Raw genomic sequence first — 17,533 nt, forward strand, 5'->3', positions numbered from 1 at the left:
AGAGGTATTTTAAAAACAGGAATAAAATTGAGCAATGAAAATGAGCCAAATAAAATAATTCTGATTAATTATTATAAATTTATAAATTGAATATTTTGATTTTTCTTCCTTCAAATACCATTACATTTTTTGTTTGTTTATGCTATCTTCAAAGAAAATCCTTTAATCCAACATTTTTAATGGTGTTTTTATACTCTGTACAAGTGAAATTAGTTTTAAACTCACTTGATCTCTTGCATCATCAACTACTATGTTTTCATTGTCAGAGGGGATAACATTTATAAAGTAGATATTAAATAAAACTTTGTGTCCTTTTCTATAAGTGTAACACAAATCAAACTTACAAAACAAGTTATGTGGTGATTTGAAGTTTTCTTTATACTTATTAATTCATCAATTAAAGTAGGGCCCCTCACCTCTCTGCCTGCCTGCCTGATCACCCCCAACTGCCCTCCTGTGCCGGCTTGATCTCGCCCCCAACTGCCCACCCCTGCCAGCCTGATAGCCCCTAACTGCCTCTGCCTCATCCCCCACCACCATAACTTTGTCTGGAAGGAAGTCAGATGTCTGGAAGATGGCCAGTCGACCCGGTCTAATTAGCATATTACCTTTTTATTATTATAGATATTTTATTAATTTCAGAGATGAAGGGAGAGAGAGCAAGAGATAGAAACATCATTAATGAGAGAAAATTATTAATCGGCTGCCTCCTGCATGCCCCACACTGGAGACCGATCCCACAACCTGAGCATGTGCCCTGACCGGGAATCAAACTATGACCTTCTGGTTCACAGGTTGATGCTCAACCACTGAGCCACCCCAGACCGGTTCTTTTCATTCTTTTAATAAGTTCCCATTGTATATTAGTAATAATACTTGATGAAAAATTTAAGTTGAATTGAGTGCAGGTTTTTTGTGTTTGTTTTTTAAATGTTTTTATTGATTTCAGAAAGGAAGGGAGAAGGGGAGAGAGATAGAAACATCAATGATGAGAAAGAATCATTGATTGATTGCCTCCTGCCTGCCCGTTAATGGGGATCAAGCCCAAAACCCAGGTGAAATGAACCAAGCCCTCCTGATTCATGGGTTGACGCTCAATCACTGGACCACAGTGGGAAGGCCTATGAAAAGCTTTATTTTTTTTTTTTTTAATAATACTGATTTTTTAAAATATATTTTATTGATTTTTTACAGAGAGGAAGGGAGAAGAATAGAGAGCTAGAAACATCGATGAGAGAGAAACATCGATTGGCTGCCTCCTGCACACCCCCCACTGGGGATGTGCCCACAACCAAGGTACATGCCCTTGACCGGAATCGAACCCGGGACCTTTCAGTCCACAGGCCGATGCTCTATCCACTGAGCCAAACCAGTCAGGGCTATGAAAAGCTTTTTGAAACTAAGATTTTGAAATTGATAGTGCTTTGTTTGTAGTAAGCAGTCAGTGACTTAGGGCCTGTTAATTTATTTGATAACCTTGACTTAGAATGTGACCTAATGGAAAGAGCATAATTAATGAAATCAAACAAATCTACATTTAACTAGTTTTTGACCATGGTACAGTGAATTTCTTTAATCCAAAATTTTTAATAATGGTGTTTTTATACTCTTCTCTGAGCTTCACTTTTCTCACCCCTAACATGAATGATATATGATTATAGGTAATGTATGTATAGTGCTTAACATATAGTTTTTGATATTAATAGTCATTAGTTTATACCTGAAATATAAATACCAGTATAACCCTTTGTTACTGTGGTGTTAGTCACACAGCTTTAATTCTTACTAAATTAATCTTGTATAATTTGTTTTCTCTCTGTTTCAAGATGTTAAAACTACCAGGTAGAAGACAAAAAAAAATCCTCAAAAATAATTTAATTATTTTTATCAGTTTCTATAAACTTCTGGGAAAGGAGGTGTGTAGTTTTTAGCCTTCTAACATATTAATAGTATTGCTGTAAGTCAAACTAACAATACTAGATAGTTCAAATTTGTTGCCTTCTGAGCAATATTATTAGCTTATGGTTAATTCCAAGCTGTAGGTAATAATTCCATTTACGATATTTGAAGCTATAGGAATTTAGTAAGAACTGATACATTTCCTACTGCCTGAAAGTTTAAGTTAGATTCTTATTTAAAGGCTTTCATTTTATTGGGTTTTGATAAATTGTGTCATTTCTTAGCATCAGAATCATTGTATATTCTATTACATTGGGCTTTCATTTACTTACCTGATTTTCTAAAATGATCAGCTTTGATATTAGAAAACCAATGAAAATTGAGTGTTTTATTTCTATACCTATTTAAAACAGGAAGGTAAAGAGGGGAAACAGATTACATTTTCTGTAATCTATATAATAAAAGGGTAATATGCAAATTGAACCTAACAGCAGAACGACTGGGAATGACTGGTCACTATGACACACACTGACCACCAGGGGGCAGATGCTCAATGCAGGACCTGCCCCCTGGTGGTCAGTGCGCTCCCACAGGGGGAGCTCTGCTAAGCCACAAGCCAGGCTGATGGCTGCCAGCACAGCAGTGGTGGTGGGAGCCTCTCCTGCCTCCTCAGCAGCACTAAGGATGTCTGACTGCAGCTTAGGTCTGCTCCCTGCTGGCAAGTGGACATCCCCCGAGGGCTGCCAGGCTGCCAGAGGGATGTCTGACTGCCAGCTTGGGCCCGATCCCTGAGGGAGCAGGCCTAAGCCAGCAGGTGGAAATCCTCTGAGCTGTCCCAGACTGCAAGAGGGCATAGGCTGGGCTGAGGGGTCCCCCCGAGTGCACAAATTTTTGTGCACCGGGCCTCTAGTCCTATATAATAGAAGGCTAATGTGCAAATTGACCGAATAGCGAATGACTGGTTGCTATGACATGCAGTGACCACCAGGGGTGCAGACCTCAATGCAGGAGCTGCCCCCTGGTGGTCAGTTCGCTCCCACGGAGGGAGCATCGCTCAGCCAGAAGCTGGGCTCACAGCTGGCAAGCATAGCAGCAGTGGCAGGAGTCTCTCCTGCCTCCGGAATAGCACTAAGGATGTCCGAATGACGGCTTAGGCTTGCTTCCTGTGGGAGGTGGGCCTAAGCCGTCAGTCAGACATCCCCCGAGGGCTCTCAGGCTGTGAGAGGGCGCAGGCCGGGCTGACGGACCCAACCCCCGGTGCACGAATTTCATGAGGAATTTCGTGCACCGGGCCTCTAGTTTCAAATAAAAGTGGATAGTTTAAACTTTAATTAATGAGTTTTTGCCATCAATAGAACATTTGAAATGTATTGTTATTTAGTACTCACAACAATCGTATAAGATTAGGATCATCCCCATTTTTACAGGTAAAGAAACTAAAGATCAATTAAACAGGAAAATTAGTACTTGTAAAATTCTTCTGATACCAAGTAGAATGCTCTTTCTACTATGCCACAGATTTTACATTTAATGAGAATTCAGCCAGATATTAAGGGGATGCCATTTTATAGGCTTTAAAACTTGCCTGACAACTCTTCATTCGAAATGGATCTTGTGCCAGGCACTTTTTTAAAAGTAGGTTTTATTTTTTTCCCTAGAGGAGGATGTTAATAATGTTCTTATGATTAATCTTGGAGAGGACACAGTAACTCTTTTTTTTAAAAAAATTAAATCTTTATTGTTCAGATTATTGCAGTTGTTCCTCTTTTTTCCCCCCATAGCTCCCCTCCACCCGGTTCCCACCCCACCTCTTTCCTTACCCCCCCCCCCCCCACTGTCCTCATCCATAGGTGTACGATTTTTGTCCAGTCTCTTCCTGCACCCCCCACACCCCTTCCCCCCCCCCCCCCGAGAATAGTCAGTCCACTCCCTTTATATGCCCCTGATTCTATTATATTCACCAGTTTATTCTGTTCATCAGATTATTTATTCACTTGATTTTTAGATTCACTTGTTGATAGATGTGTACTTGTTGTTCATAATTTGTATCTTTACCTTTTTCTTCTTCTTCCTCTTCTTAAAGGATACCTTTCAGCATTTCATATAATACTGGTTTGGTGGTGATGAACTCCTTTAGCTTTTTCTTATCTGTGAAGCTCTTTATCTGACCTTCAATTCTGAATGATAGCTTTGCTGGGTAAAGTAATCTAGGTTGTAGGTTCTTGCTATTCATCACTTTGAATATTTCTTGCCACTCCCTTCTGGCCTGCATAGTTTCTGTTGAGAAATCAGCTGACAGTCGTATGGGTACTCCCTTGTAGGTTACTGACTGTTTTTCTCTTGCTGCTTTTAAGATTCTCTCTTTGTCTTTTGCTCTTGGCATTTTAATTATGATGTGTCTTGGTGTGGTCCTCTTTGGATTCCTTTTGTTTGGGGTTCTCTGCGCTTCCTGGACTTGTAAGTCTATTTCTTTCACCAGATAGGGGAAGTTTTCTGTCATTATTTCTTCAAATAGATTTTCAATATCTTGCTCTCTTCTTCTGGCACTCCCATAATTTGGATATTTGTACGCTTGAAGTTGTCCCAGAGGCTCCTTACATTATCTTCGTATTTTTGGATTCTTTTTTCTTTTTGTTTTTCCGGTTGGGTGTTTTTTGCTTCTTCGTATTTCAAATCTTTGACTTGATTCTTGCAATCCTCTAGTCTGCTGTTGGGAGTCTTTATAATGTTCTTTATTTCAGTCAGTGTATGCTTAATTTCTAGTTGGTCCCTGTTCATATCCTCGAGGGTCTCACTAGATTTCTTGAGGGTCTCACTAAATTTATTGGCTGTTTCTAGAAAATTCTTGAAAAATCTTAGAACCGTGGTTTTGAACTCTATATCCAGTAGTTTGCTTTCCTCCATTTCTGTCATTTTTGACCTGTTTCTTTGTCTCCGCATTTTGGCTGCTTCCCTGTATTGATAGAGTGGCTTTGTGTGCTAGGTGTCCTATAGCACCCAGTGGCTCAGCCTCCCCAATTACCTGAGGTAGACACTCTTGGTGCACCCCTTTGTGGGCTTTGTGCATAGTCTTGTAATTAAGCCTTGATTGTTGTAGGTATCACTGGGAGGAATTGACCTCCAGGCCAATTGGCTATGAGAACCAGCTGTGTCTACAGTGGGAGAACTTCTGTGCTGGAGACACCCTTCTGGGGCAAGACTTGCTTCAATGGGGCTTTGGTGCTCACTGAGTCTGCCCCCTGAGTGTGTCCCTTATGGATCTGAGGAGTTGTAATCTGGATGGTCCCACTCTGACCACTGGGTACACAGGCTCTTGAATCTCTAAGGAGGTGCTAATTTAGCCTTTGCCTGAGGCTACCCAGCAGGAGCTATGGAGAGATCTGCAGATTCCTCTTCTTTGTTTGGGGTTTGGAGGTGCCCAGATGAGGCCCAGCTGTGAAGCAATGCGAGCTGCTGTGGGGCCTTGGGCCTTCTTTTGGAAGTTCTGGGTCCCTCTGACCCAGCTGCAGTTTGTTAGGTAATTTTCAGATTGCAAAGGGCCAAGCCTTTCATATGCAAAAGCCTCTGTGCACATCTTGGGTGGGGCGGGGTCTCAGGGAATCAACAGGGTGGAGCAAACAGTTATGGCTGATCCTCAGTCCTACCCTAAGAGGCCCCGAGTCTCATTGTCCCAGTAATCTCTGCAAGCACCTCTGAGAGAAAGCCGCCCTCGAGTTCTGACCCATGCCAGACAGTCCTGTTTCTCCCCGTATGAGTCTGGGTCCCCAGAGACTCACCCGGAACTGGAGTTGAGAGCAGTCGGGATCTTGAGACTCCCTCCTGATTGAAAAAGACAACCGTGTTCTCAGTTGCCAGCCCTTTCCACGTGCGCCTCTGTACCTCTGCACTTTACTTCCGCACCTCCTCTGAGTCTCAGTGTACTTTTCTCTTTCCTTCTAGTTGTAGAATTTCCACTCAGCCAGCCTTCCTGTGGTTCTGGATGATGTTTTTTTTGTCTTTTAGTTGTATTTTTGAAGTGGTTGTGCGAGGCAGCAATTTCCAGTGTTTACCTATGCCGCCATCTTGGTTTCTCCCACAGTAACTCATTTTTAAGAACAATTGGGCCCTGGCTGGTTTGGCTCAGTAGATGGAGTGTTGGCCTGTGGAATGAGGGGTCCCGGGTTCAGTTCTGATCGGGAGCACATGCCCAGGTTGCGGGCTTGATCCCCAGTGTGGGGTGTGCGGGAGGCATCCAATCAATGATTTTCATCATTGATGTTTCTATGTTTCTCTCTCTCTCTGAAATCAATAAAAAGTATATTTAATGATAATAATAAAAAAGAACAATTGGACAAGTATGCATTGTCTCAGCTCCTTGCCTACTGCTGGCAATTTTTCTGTTTTCTGGGAAGGAACGACAAGCTAAACACCTGCGCACAAAATATTAATAAAAGTTCAAGAAAAACTATGTCATGGATTACTAACTTTTTGTTTTTGTTTTGACAACAGAAAAAGTGTGAGCGCTATTGGCCTTTGTATGAAGAAGACCCTATAACGTTTGCACCATTTAAAATTTCTTGTGTAAGTACCTGTTTATATGTATGTTACATTAATCAGAAAATTGGCATGCTAGACTGATGAATAATTAAAGTATAATATGGTACAAACCCAGTTTTATATAAATCACACACTCAGTGATTCCATTGTAAATCTACACTTAATTATACTAAACAAATATTAATATCATTTTTATATTGCTTTATAATTTAGAAGATTTTGGAATGACTTCATAAATATATAAATCACTTGTACCTTATGTTAATTCTCTGTTAGTCTTTGAATATCAAAGTTGATAGTAAGTGTTTATATATGAGTAAATGGAATAACTGTCACCTGGGTGATCTATTTGAAACCCTTGATGACTGACATGTAGTTTATCATGTTAATTTTTCATATCTGATACTCTCTCCAGAATTTTCTAATTACATACAAAGATAGGTTTAAGAATTGCCATGCGAGACATAAAGTTTGATCTTTGTGGCAGACAATTTGATAAGAAACTTAAAATATGTAACTATTTAATGAGCTCTGGAAATGAATTAAATTGAAGTCCTAAAAATAACATAAGATGTGCAGGAGGCAGCTGGTCGATGTTTCTCTCTCATCGATGTTTCTGACTCTCTGTCTCTCTCCCTTCCTCTCTGTAAAAAATCAATAAAATATATTTAAAAAAAAAAAAAAAAAAAGAATTGCCATGCGAGACATAAAGTTTGATCTTTGTGGCAGACAATTTGATAAGAAACTTAAAATATGTAACTATTTAATGAGCTCTGGAAATGAATTAAATTGAAGTCCTAAAAATAACATAACAGAAATCTGAGAAAATGAATTTAAAAACAAAACATGAAGAAAAAAATAGTAAAATATAAGCGAGCTTTAAAATAGTAACAATAATTTGCTTTGGGTTACACATAATGGCACCTTTTTTAATGACCTAAAGGAAGTGTATTTTCTTATTTACTCAATTCAAAAGATCGAGGATTGAGCAAACATGGAAGTTCAGTAACTTACCTATATTAGTCAGAGTTTTCTGGAGAAAGAGAACCAATATCATGTATATCTATAAAACAGTGATGGTGAACCTATGACACGCGTGTCAGAGGTGACACTCGAACTCATTTTTTGGGTTGATTTTTCTTTGTTAAATGGCATTTAAATATATAAAATAAATGTCAAAAATATACATCCTTTACCCCCTGGCAATGGGCAAGGAGACACCTGATTGGTGGTGTTGCTCTTATATCAGTCAGGGGCAAAGCAGATGTACAGTCCTTAGTTCATCCTAGCTTGATGCCTGTGTCGGTGGCCAGAGCTGTTTCATGCTTGAGGCACATATAATATAATATAATATAATATAATATAATATAATATAATATAATATAATATAATATAATACACACACACACACACACACACACATATCTTTGTTTTACTATGGTTGCAAATACCAAAAAATTTCTATATGTGACACGGCACCAGAGTTAAGTTAGGGTTTTTCAAAATGCTGACACGCTGAGCTCAAAAGGTTCGCCATCACTGCTATAAAGGGAAAGAGATTTATTATTTGGAATTGGCTCACATTATTATGGAGGCTGGCAGGTCCAAAATCTGCAGGGTGGTTGGTGAGGAAACTGGATACCCAGGAGAGCTATTGTTCAGTTTTGGTTCAGACAGTCTGTTGTAGAACCAGGAAGAACTGATATTGCAGATGAAAGCAGTCTGTTGGAGAATTCTCTCTTACTTGGGGGGGAGTCTGCTCCTTTTGTTCTATTTAGGCCTTGACTAATTATGTAAGGGCCACCCATATTATAGCGGGCAATCTGCTGTACGTAAAGTCCACTGATCTAAATATTAATCTCACCCAAAAACACCCTCACAGAAACACCAAGAATAATTTTGATCAAATATCAAACATTTGATATTAATCACTCAATGGTCCAGTGAAGTGGACACATAAAATTAACTATCACATTCCCCATTTCAGAATTGCTTGCTTTTTTCTTTGTTTTTCATGGTTCAATGATAAACAATTTCTATGATTTTACTTGTAATTGGTGAGTTCAAGAAGTCCATAATTTTATGACTTATTTGTACTTATAACTTGTGAATTCCTCTGATGCATACCCAAAGCTTAGTGCTTCCTACATTGATATAGAAAGGACTCAACTTATGTTACACAGTCTCCTTTATAAATACAATGTGGTTTTGTAATGTTAACTATAACTCAGAGTTAACTGCCTGGAATTAATATGAAGTCAATACTCTAAAGTCCTGGTTAGAACGAACTGTTTGTTGTGTTAAATATAAGCATTTTTAAAAATCATACTGCATTTCATATTATTTGAAATTAATAAAAATCAATACATACCATATTCTCTACTTCTATGAGGGAACACATCCCCCCTCGCCAGCCCAGGAAGTATTCTACAATATTAACTCCCTGACAGTCCAGTACTGTGCAGTGTGGTTGCGTTGAACATTTGCAAATTTTAATGTAATAACTGTACTCTGTTAAAATTCAGGTGAAAATACATAGTGCTTAACATTCACCAGCAAAACAACTTTAAAATTTTCAACATAGTTTATAATTTGAGAAAAAGATGAGTTTTTGGGTAATTTTTCAATTGAACTAAAAATAATTACAAAGTCCTTAATGAGGTTTGATTTGGTTAGTAACAGCTGGTTTGATTTGTCAGCATTGGGATTGATTCTTGCTGAAGAAACAAATTTTTTCTTATTAGATGCAAGATAATTTGGCCTGGCTGGTGTGGGTCAGTGGTTGAGCATCAACCTATGAACCAGGCAGTCACAGTTCGCTTCCTAATCAAAGCAGATGCCTGGGTTGCGAGCTCAGCCCCCAGTGTTGGTTGTGCAGGAGGCAGCCAATCAATGATTCTCATCATTGATGTTCGTATCACTCTCTCCCTCTCCCTTTCTCTTTCTGAAATCAATTAAAAAAATTTTTTTTAAAGGAAGGTAATTTGTCTTGTGATTGTTTCAGACAACTTAGGATTTGTTATCACTGATGTAAACAAAAATAAAATTTAGAAACAAGTTGCTGAAAGTAACCATAGTAAGGGACTTGATTATTTGACAGTCAGAGTTTGAGACTAAGGAAGGACAGTATCGGGAGCTCTCTTGGTTTGGGAATGAGGAGGGTAAAGAGTCGGTGGAAGTGAGAGGAGTGGCTAGCAGGAGCTCAGTCACGGATCATAGTTGCTGTATGTAATCCACTTAGACCAGATGTTAGCACACTGTCCATGGGTAAATCTAACCACTACCTGATTAGTAAACAAAGTTTTGTTGGAGTACAACCAGGCCCATTAATGTACATATTTGCCTATCACAATAGCAAAGTTGAGTAGACAGAGATTTTATGGCCTGCAAAGCCAAAAATATTTACTAGCTTTACAGGCAAGAAAAAAATTAAGTCTTGGGCCAGTGTTTTTATTCGTACTTATTTTAGATGAAAATAAACAAAAATACTTCTCCCTTAATGGTATTTGAAAAGTTCAAAGTAAATTAGGATGACTAAAAATTAAAGCAAAATAATATTGGATTGTTTTTTATCAATAAAACAATATGTTGCTCTTGACAGTCATTGCCTATGGTTTTAACTACTGAAATAAAGCAGTTTGCTTAGGGACAAACTGACGTAGAGGTTTTATTCTAATACTTTGACAAATGGTAGTAAAATACTTTTAAAGTGGTAATGTTATCCTTAATCAGAATAACAATTTGGCAATTTCTGAGCGTATCCTTCCTTCTATAGTTGGATCCAGTTAACAGAGTTGAGTGTTAAGTAGGGAAAGGAAAGCTTTATGGAAAGATGTAATGGTTGTAGGTGGTAGTAGGTACTAAGAAGTGACATTTTGTTTGTGTTATTTCTATTACATGATTCTGGTGATGTTTGTTACTTTTACTGGAAGATAGAGTTTTAGCTAAGGAATTAGTTAACAGATACTTCTATTTAAAAGTATATATACACCACCCTCTTTCTCTTCAACTATGCGGTGGAATAGCGTCCTCAGCAGATGCAGAGTTGCAGATCTTTGTGAAAACCCTGACTGGCAAGACCATCACCTTTGAGGTTGAGCCCAGTGACACCTTTGAGAATACCAAAGTGAAATCCAAGACAAGGAGGGCACCCCACCTGACCAGCAGCATCTGATTTTTTGCGGGCAAATAGCTGGAGGATGGCTGCACTCCCTCAGACTTCAGTATCCAGAAAGAGTCCACCCTGGCTTGGTGCTTTGTCTGTGGGGTGGCAGCAATTAAGTCGTCTCTATGCTAGCTCACTCAGAAGTATAGTTGTGACTTGTTACACTTGCCTGCACCCCTGCACTGTCAACTGCCAGAAGAAGTGCAGCCACACCAACAACTTGTGCCCCAAGAAGGTTAAATGAGGCCCCTCTGCCACCTCTTCAGCCCACATAGTGGCCTTCTGCCTCAATCCCATGGCCCTGAGGCCTCAATAAAGTTTCCCTTTTGTTGAATGGGAAAATATATATATATATAAAGCTTAAGTTCATGGCTTTTAGAATGATTATTTTTGTAATTACTAGGTACACCAAATGTAGACTTTACGAGTTTCTTATTTGTTTTGGTGAGTACTGTATATGTTTTAATGTTACTGACTCACAAGTGTTTTCCCCTTTATTTAGGAAGCTGAACAAGCAAGACCAGACTACTTCATTAGGACACTCTTACTTGAATTCCAGAATGTAAGTATTTTTCATTTAGAGATAATTTCTAAGGATAACTTTTTAAAAGATTATTGTATTGCTTTTTAGAGAGAGAGGAAAAAGGGAGAGAGTAACATCGATGTGAGAGTGAAACATCAGTCTGTCTCCTGCACGTCCCCTACCGGGTATCTAGCCAGCAACCTGGGCATGTGCCCTGACTGGGAATCAAACGAGCAGTCTTTCAGTGCATGGGATGACGCCTAACCAACTGAGCCACACCGGCCAGGACTCTAAGGATAATTTTTAAAGAGAAGGCATAAATAATATATACTATCTTACATAGTTAAGGAGACTTAAAAAACCTTTTAGTTATGTACAATAATGAAGAAAATCAGAGTAATGTTTTATTTAGTATCTTGAGCTTTATGCTTATAAAGTTAGATAGTAATGTAATATAAATAATAATCCTATCTAATAAAGAGGGAATATGCTAATTGACCCTCACACCATTGCAAAGATGGCGGCACATGTAGCCAATAAGGAGGGAATATGCAATTGACTGCCATACCCTCAAAGATGGCGGCGCCCAGTCCCCTCAGCCCTGCCGGCTGTGGAATTTTGGTCAAATTGCTTAATCTCATTGTGCCTCAATTTGTTGATCTAAAAATGAAAATCATACTATTAATAATTCATAAGAATTAAGTTAACCATTGTAAAGTTCTTTATATGTGTGGCACATACCAAGTGCTCACAAGTCCCCCAGTCCCCTCAGCCCCCAACCCCCCACCTCCCCAGGGCCGGCCTGAGGCGCAGGCAAGCCTCATATGGCTGCTGCCCAGCCGCCTAGGGCCGCCCGAGGCTTGCGCTGCTGGCAGTGGCAACAGCAGAGATGTGATGGGGGCGTCACCTTCCCCTGATTGCCAGGTTGCCTCCCGCCCCTGAGGGCTCCCGGACTGTGAGAGGGGGCAGGCCAGGTGAAAGGACACCCACCTCCTCCCCTCCAGTGCATAAATTTTCATGCACCGGGCCTCTAGTAAAATAAATAAAATAAGATAAATTTTAACTAACTTAGAACAGCTCTCCCTATATTAAATTTACTGTATTTGGAATAGTTAGTTTCGTTGCTACAAATGTATTCATTGCAATAGCATATTATAGCATTGTTTAGGTAATTATTACCCACTTTTACAGTCTATAGTATTTTAGAAAGAGACAAACTACCATCAAAGCCAAGTAATCATTTAGATACATATTGTTTTCACTCAAGGGCCCTTGACTTCAGTGTTTCAGAGCCATATGGAATGATAATTGTCTAGGGAGAAATCAAAGAAAAAATCTGATGGACATTAGAGAATGCTCGTCGACTTCTTCCTCAATTTCTCTATTTTTATTAGCTTAATTTTGAAACCATATTATATAATTTAGCTTGACGTGCAGTTCATCATTCTTCCCCAACTAATGTATCTGTAAACATACTTACAACTCCTACTTTGCTGTTTATAAGAAAACATGGTACTGGTACTCTTATTCCCCATTCTGACTTGACTAATCATGTTCCTTTAGTTGAGTTATTTATTATACTTTGGTTGCTACTTTTAATTTTATGGTGATAATGATAGGTACCTTATTAAATTTCAGTAATGTATCAGGCATTTCAAATAGTTATCTCCATTGCACATTAATGAAGATATAGAGTCTTTAACACGTTAACTAGCTTCTCTAAAGTTACTCAGTAAATGGCAGAAATTGAATTTTAATACAGTTTTAATCTGGATTCAGAGCAGGTGTTCTTTCAGTTAAACACTTAGAATAACCATTCTCAAGGTTTTTTCATAGCCGAACTCTTACATTCTTAAAAATTATTGAAGATTCAAAGATCTTTTGTTTATGTTGGTTATATCTTTCAATATTTACTATATTGGAAATTTAAACAGAAGAAAACTTAAAAGCATGAATACACAAGCATATATTCTATTAGCTGTCAAAGTGATCACATCATCATAAGTCAAGTAGTCTTGGGAAGACCCTGCTGTACACACATGAGAGAATGAGAGTGAAAAGGCAAATAGAGAATACATTAGTACTACTATGAAAATATTTTAAAACTCATAGATCCTCTGAAAGTGTCAGGGGTTGGGAGTTCCCCCATACATACTGACTCATCTGAAAGAAGACAAGTGGGTTTGAGGTTAAACAGGCTCATTTCTAATTTTCTTTTTCGGTTTAAATATTCTATTAGTCTTCTAGTTGCAGTAGATTCTAACATTGCTTATGATATATTGTTCATCCACCTAATGCTCTGGATTAATTAAATAGTATATACAGTGTAATGTTTAAAGAGCATGCTCTGGAGGTAAGACTGCCTGAGTTCAGATCCCACATTGGTCACTTGCTATGAAATTTTAAACAGGTTATCTCAATTTTCTTACCTATAAAATGAGAATAGTATTAACAGTACCTTTCTTATGACATTATATGGCAATTAAGTACTAGGTAGATGGTAAATAGTCAATAAATGTAGACTATCACTAATTTGTTTTTTAAATTTTTCTTTAAATGTTTTTATTGCTTAGTTTTTAGAGAGAGGGGAAGGGGGAGAGAGAGAGAGATTGATTGCCTCCAGTACACACTCCAACTGGGGATTAAACCCACAACCTACTTTGTTTTTTTAATGTAATACTGAATACCATACAACTATCTTGAAATGACAGTAAAGTGAGATATGCAGCTTTTCTATATGTTTTAAAATTTGCAAATGTATTTTCATAATTATTGAATTTTTGTTATTCTTGAAGGAATCTCGGAGGCTATATCAGTTTCATTATGTGAACTGGCCAGACCATGATGTTCCTTCATCATTTGATTCTATTCTGGATATGATAAGCTTAATGAGGAAATACCAAGAACATGAAGATGTGCCTATTTGTATCCATTGCAGGTACAAAAGAATTTTCCAAATATTTAAATACTTTGGAATATAGGTGGCCTTATAATATGGGTGATATATTGTATTTTGGAGCCTAATTTTTGAATTTGCATTAGGTCATTATACGGATTCCCAAATCATAAGAGCTATCTGAATCCTGAGGCAATTTTTCTTCCCTTAATCTCTAATTTACATTAGCTTATTTTAGGAGACTTCCATAGTATTTACTTCATAAAACTGCTATCAATTTATCTCTTTAAGTGACTTGGATATTTACTGGTTAATTAATTCAGTAGTTAAATGGAATACTAAAGTTATTTTCTTATCTAACTGATCTGATTGTAAAGCCTACATTAGTAGAAGGGCTGCTTTTTTATTTTGGGGCCAGAAAAGGTGACTTGTTGATGGAGATGTGACAGTCAATTAACAAATTGATTAATTAAAAAATATTATGGCCCTGGCCGGTGGCTCAGTTTAGTGTATTGTCCTATACACCAAAAAGTTCCCAGTTCGATTCCCAATCAGAGCACAAACTTGTAGGTTTGATCCCCAGGGCTTGTACAAGAGGCTACCGATCACTGTTTTTCTCTCACATATCTCCCCCACCTCCCACTTCCTCTCTCTAAAAATCAATAAAAGTGTATCCTTGGTGAAGATTTAAAAAAAATTTTTTTTCTGTAGTTAATTGAGTGGTTGGTTGACCTTTTAATCAAGTAGTTGACTGGTTAAAAAGAAAAAAGACCTACTTAATTGTAAAATTAAAAGATAAAGCAAATTCTTTGAGTTCTTTACAAATTAGTTGAAATTATAAACAGTTTAAACATCCAATGGCAAAATCTTTGTGCACATCTGTAATTATTTCATAAGGATAGATATAAAAGATATGTTTTTATTGATTTGAGAGAGAGAGGAAGGTAGAAGGGAGTGAGAAACATTGATGTGAGAAACATCAATCAGTTGTCTCCAGTATGCACTCCGACCAGTGACCAGGAACCGAACCGGCGAACTTTCAGTGCACCGATGCTCAACCAACTGAGCCATACTGGCCAGGGCAGGAAATAGATCTAAAAGTGGGATATCTAAGTCAAAGGATGTAAAATTTTTAATTCTTTTAATACATATTGTTAAATTTGTTATCCATAAAGCTGATGTTAGTTAGAAATATTCCTACCACTGCCAGTTTGTGTGAGTGCCTATTTCCCCAGAGTTGCCTCAATACTTTTTAATGCCTGTGATAGGGCAAGCTTTCCCTTTTTTATTTTATGTCATTTATGTTCTTTTGTGAATTGCTTGTTTGTGTACATTGCCAGTTATTTTATAGTAGTAGTAATTTATCTCTTAATAATTATACACTACAAATTCTTTATATATTGGAGGATGTTAACTTTTGATCGTGGTTTTTCATGGTTTTTATTCTGCCTGATTTGCCATGTATAAATTTTAAATTATGTAGTCAGAGTTGTGACTCTCTTCATTTATGATTTAGGTCTATTGAGATATGCTTAGAAAGTCTTTCCCTAACACAGTAGCACTTAAAGTTTTGCCTATATTTTTTAGCACTTTATATATTTTTTTTAACATTTTATTTTTAATTCATCTGTAATTTTTTTGTGATTAAGGTCGGAGGTAAGAATTCACTTTTTGCTCTCCATTGTTAGCTAACTTTCCCTGTATCATTATTGAGTGGTCTAGTCTTTCCCCTTTGATTGAAGAATCCATTAAGTAATAAATACTTACATATGCTCAGATCTGTTTCTGAACTTTCTGTTGTGTTTCATTTATCTAGTTGTCTATGCCTCTGTATTTATTACACTTTTAACCATCAAGTTTTAAATATATATTATTTAGCCCTTGTAATTCTAGACTCTAAAATTCTAGAAATGTTTTAGAAATGTGTGGAATTGACAAATGTATCAATTTAAAATGAATATTATTTCTATTCATTATTAAGAGCTTTTTTAAAATCATACTAAGTTGATTATAATGTACTTTATCAGAACTTTCTGGATTATGTGTTTAACAAACTACTTATATTTTTGGAATGAATTTATCTCTGCAAGATATTTTGTTAACTAAGGTTTTCTGAGGTAGAATTAGACTTCCACAGTAAAGGCTCCTAGGTATTCTGTGAGTCACTCTTGAAAGTTCTTTAAACTTAATAAAAACAAGATCTAAATACTAATGTTAAGGTGCACATACAGTACTAAGAAGAATTTTGTCAAATTTCTTTAAAAATGTTTTTCTTCTAAATATATTAACATGCTTTTTATTTTACAGTTTTTTTATTACAAAAATTAAATTGTGTTTTCAAACTTTGTATTCGTAGTGCAGGCTGTGGAAGAACAGGTGCCATTTGTGCCATAGATTATACGTGGAATTTATTAAAAGCTGGGGTAAGAATATTTTTATGTAACATTATATCCAATTGATCTATTATGATTTTCAAATATAATGACTAATTGCAGTAAATTACACCATATGCTTTGTTACTTTTTTAGAAGTAGCTTTGGTATGTATGAAATACAGGTTAGCAAAAAGGTATAAATGATGCATTTTACTTGAGATAATACACTGGGAGCAAGGTAAACATGTCACCCATTTGTTCTCTTTGAATTAATACCTGCATTAGGTATGTAAAATCTGCATTGACTTTTCAAAATACAGAATCCTCGTTGGCCAAACTGCCCAGATTAATATTCTGGTTCCGTCATTGACCAGCTGTGGAATTTTGGTCAAATTGCTTAATCTCATTGTGCCTCAATTTCTTGATCTAAAAATGGAAATCATAATATTAACTTTGGGCTGTGGAATGTTTAAACTCTATTATGTTTATATTAGAGGCCCGGTGCACAGATTCATGCACTGGTGGGAGGGCATGGCCTGCAGGGATCCGCCCACTGTGGGAGCGCTGCTCATCCCTGTCCGCCGAGCAGCACTCCCACTATGCCAGTACACTGACCACCAGGGAGCAGCTCCTGCATTGGGGGAATGCCCCCTGGTGGTCAGTGCAGATCATAGCAACTGGTCAATCGTTCATTCTGGTCGTTCAGCCGTTCGGTGGCTGGGCTTTTATTATATAGGATAGTATGATCCCAACCAAGTAGCCTATCTTCTCTCCTCTCTTGAATACCTCTCCTTCTTTCAGTCTTAGGCTTTATCCACATCAAGCTTCTCAACTCTCCAGATAGATTATATTTCCTTCACTTTTCATTCCATACACCAATCAGAGTTAGTCACAGCATTTTTATTCCCATTGCAGTACAGTCATGGCTTGACTGGACTTTTTCTTTTTTTTTGTTCACGTATCTGGCTCACTAGCTTGACTGTTGAGAGTCAAGGTGAGCTTAAGTTTACAATGCCAAGCAGTTTCTGATACAAGGTAGGTGGTTTTCAGAATGTTTTCAGTTAGCCAGCACGTGTATAAGGTCTATATGAAAAATTGAAGACTATTCTAGTGTTTTTCTGAAGAGTTATTTAGAGTTCG

General features: G+C 37.5%; 1 protein-coding gene and 1 pseudogene across 1 annotated transcript in view; both read left to right on the forward strand.

Moving 5' to 3' along the window:
* The window catches only part of PTPN12 (protein tyrosine phosphatase, non-receptor type 12), a 50,407-nt gene that overhangs the window by 11,722 nt on the left and 21,152 nt on the right, over window positions 1-17,533 (forward strand). Inside the window, 4 exon segments of the mRNA XM_014452835.2 lie at window positions 6,388-6,459; window positions 11,103-11,162; window positions 13,919-14,061; window positions 16,376-16,458. Of these exon segments, the coding sequence (XP_014308321.1) occupies window positions 6,388-6,459; window positions 11,103-11,162; window positions 13,919-14,061; window positions 16,376-16,458 (358 nt within the window).
* On the forward strand, window positions 7,630-7,774 carry LOC111825248 (annotated as a pseudogene).

The sequence above is a fragment of the Myotis lucifugus genome, unplaced genomic scaffold (assembly GCF_000147115.1).
Source record: "Myotis lucifugus unplaced genomic scaffold, Myoluc2.0 scaffold_18, whole genome shotgun sequence".
NCBI classification, from domain to species: domain Eukaryota; kingdom Metazoa; phylum Chordata; class Mammalia; order Chiroptera; family Vespertilionidae; genus Myotis; species Myotis lucifugus.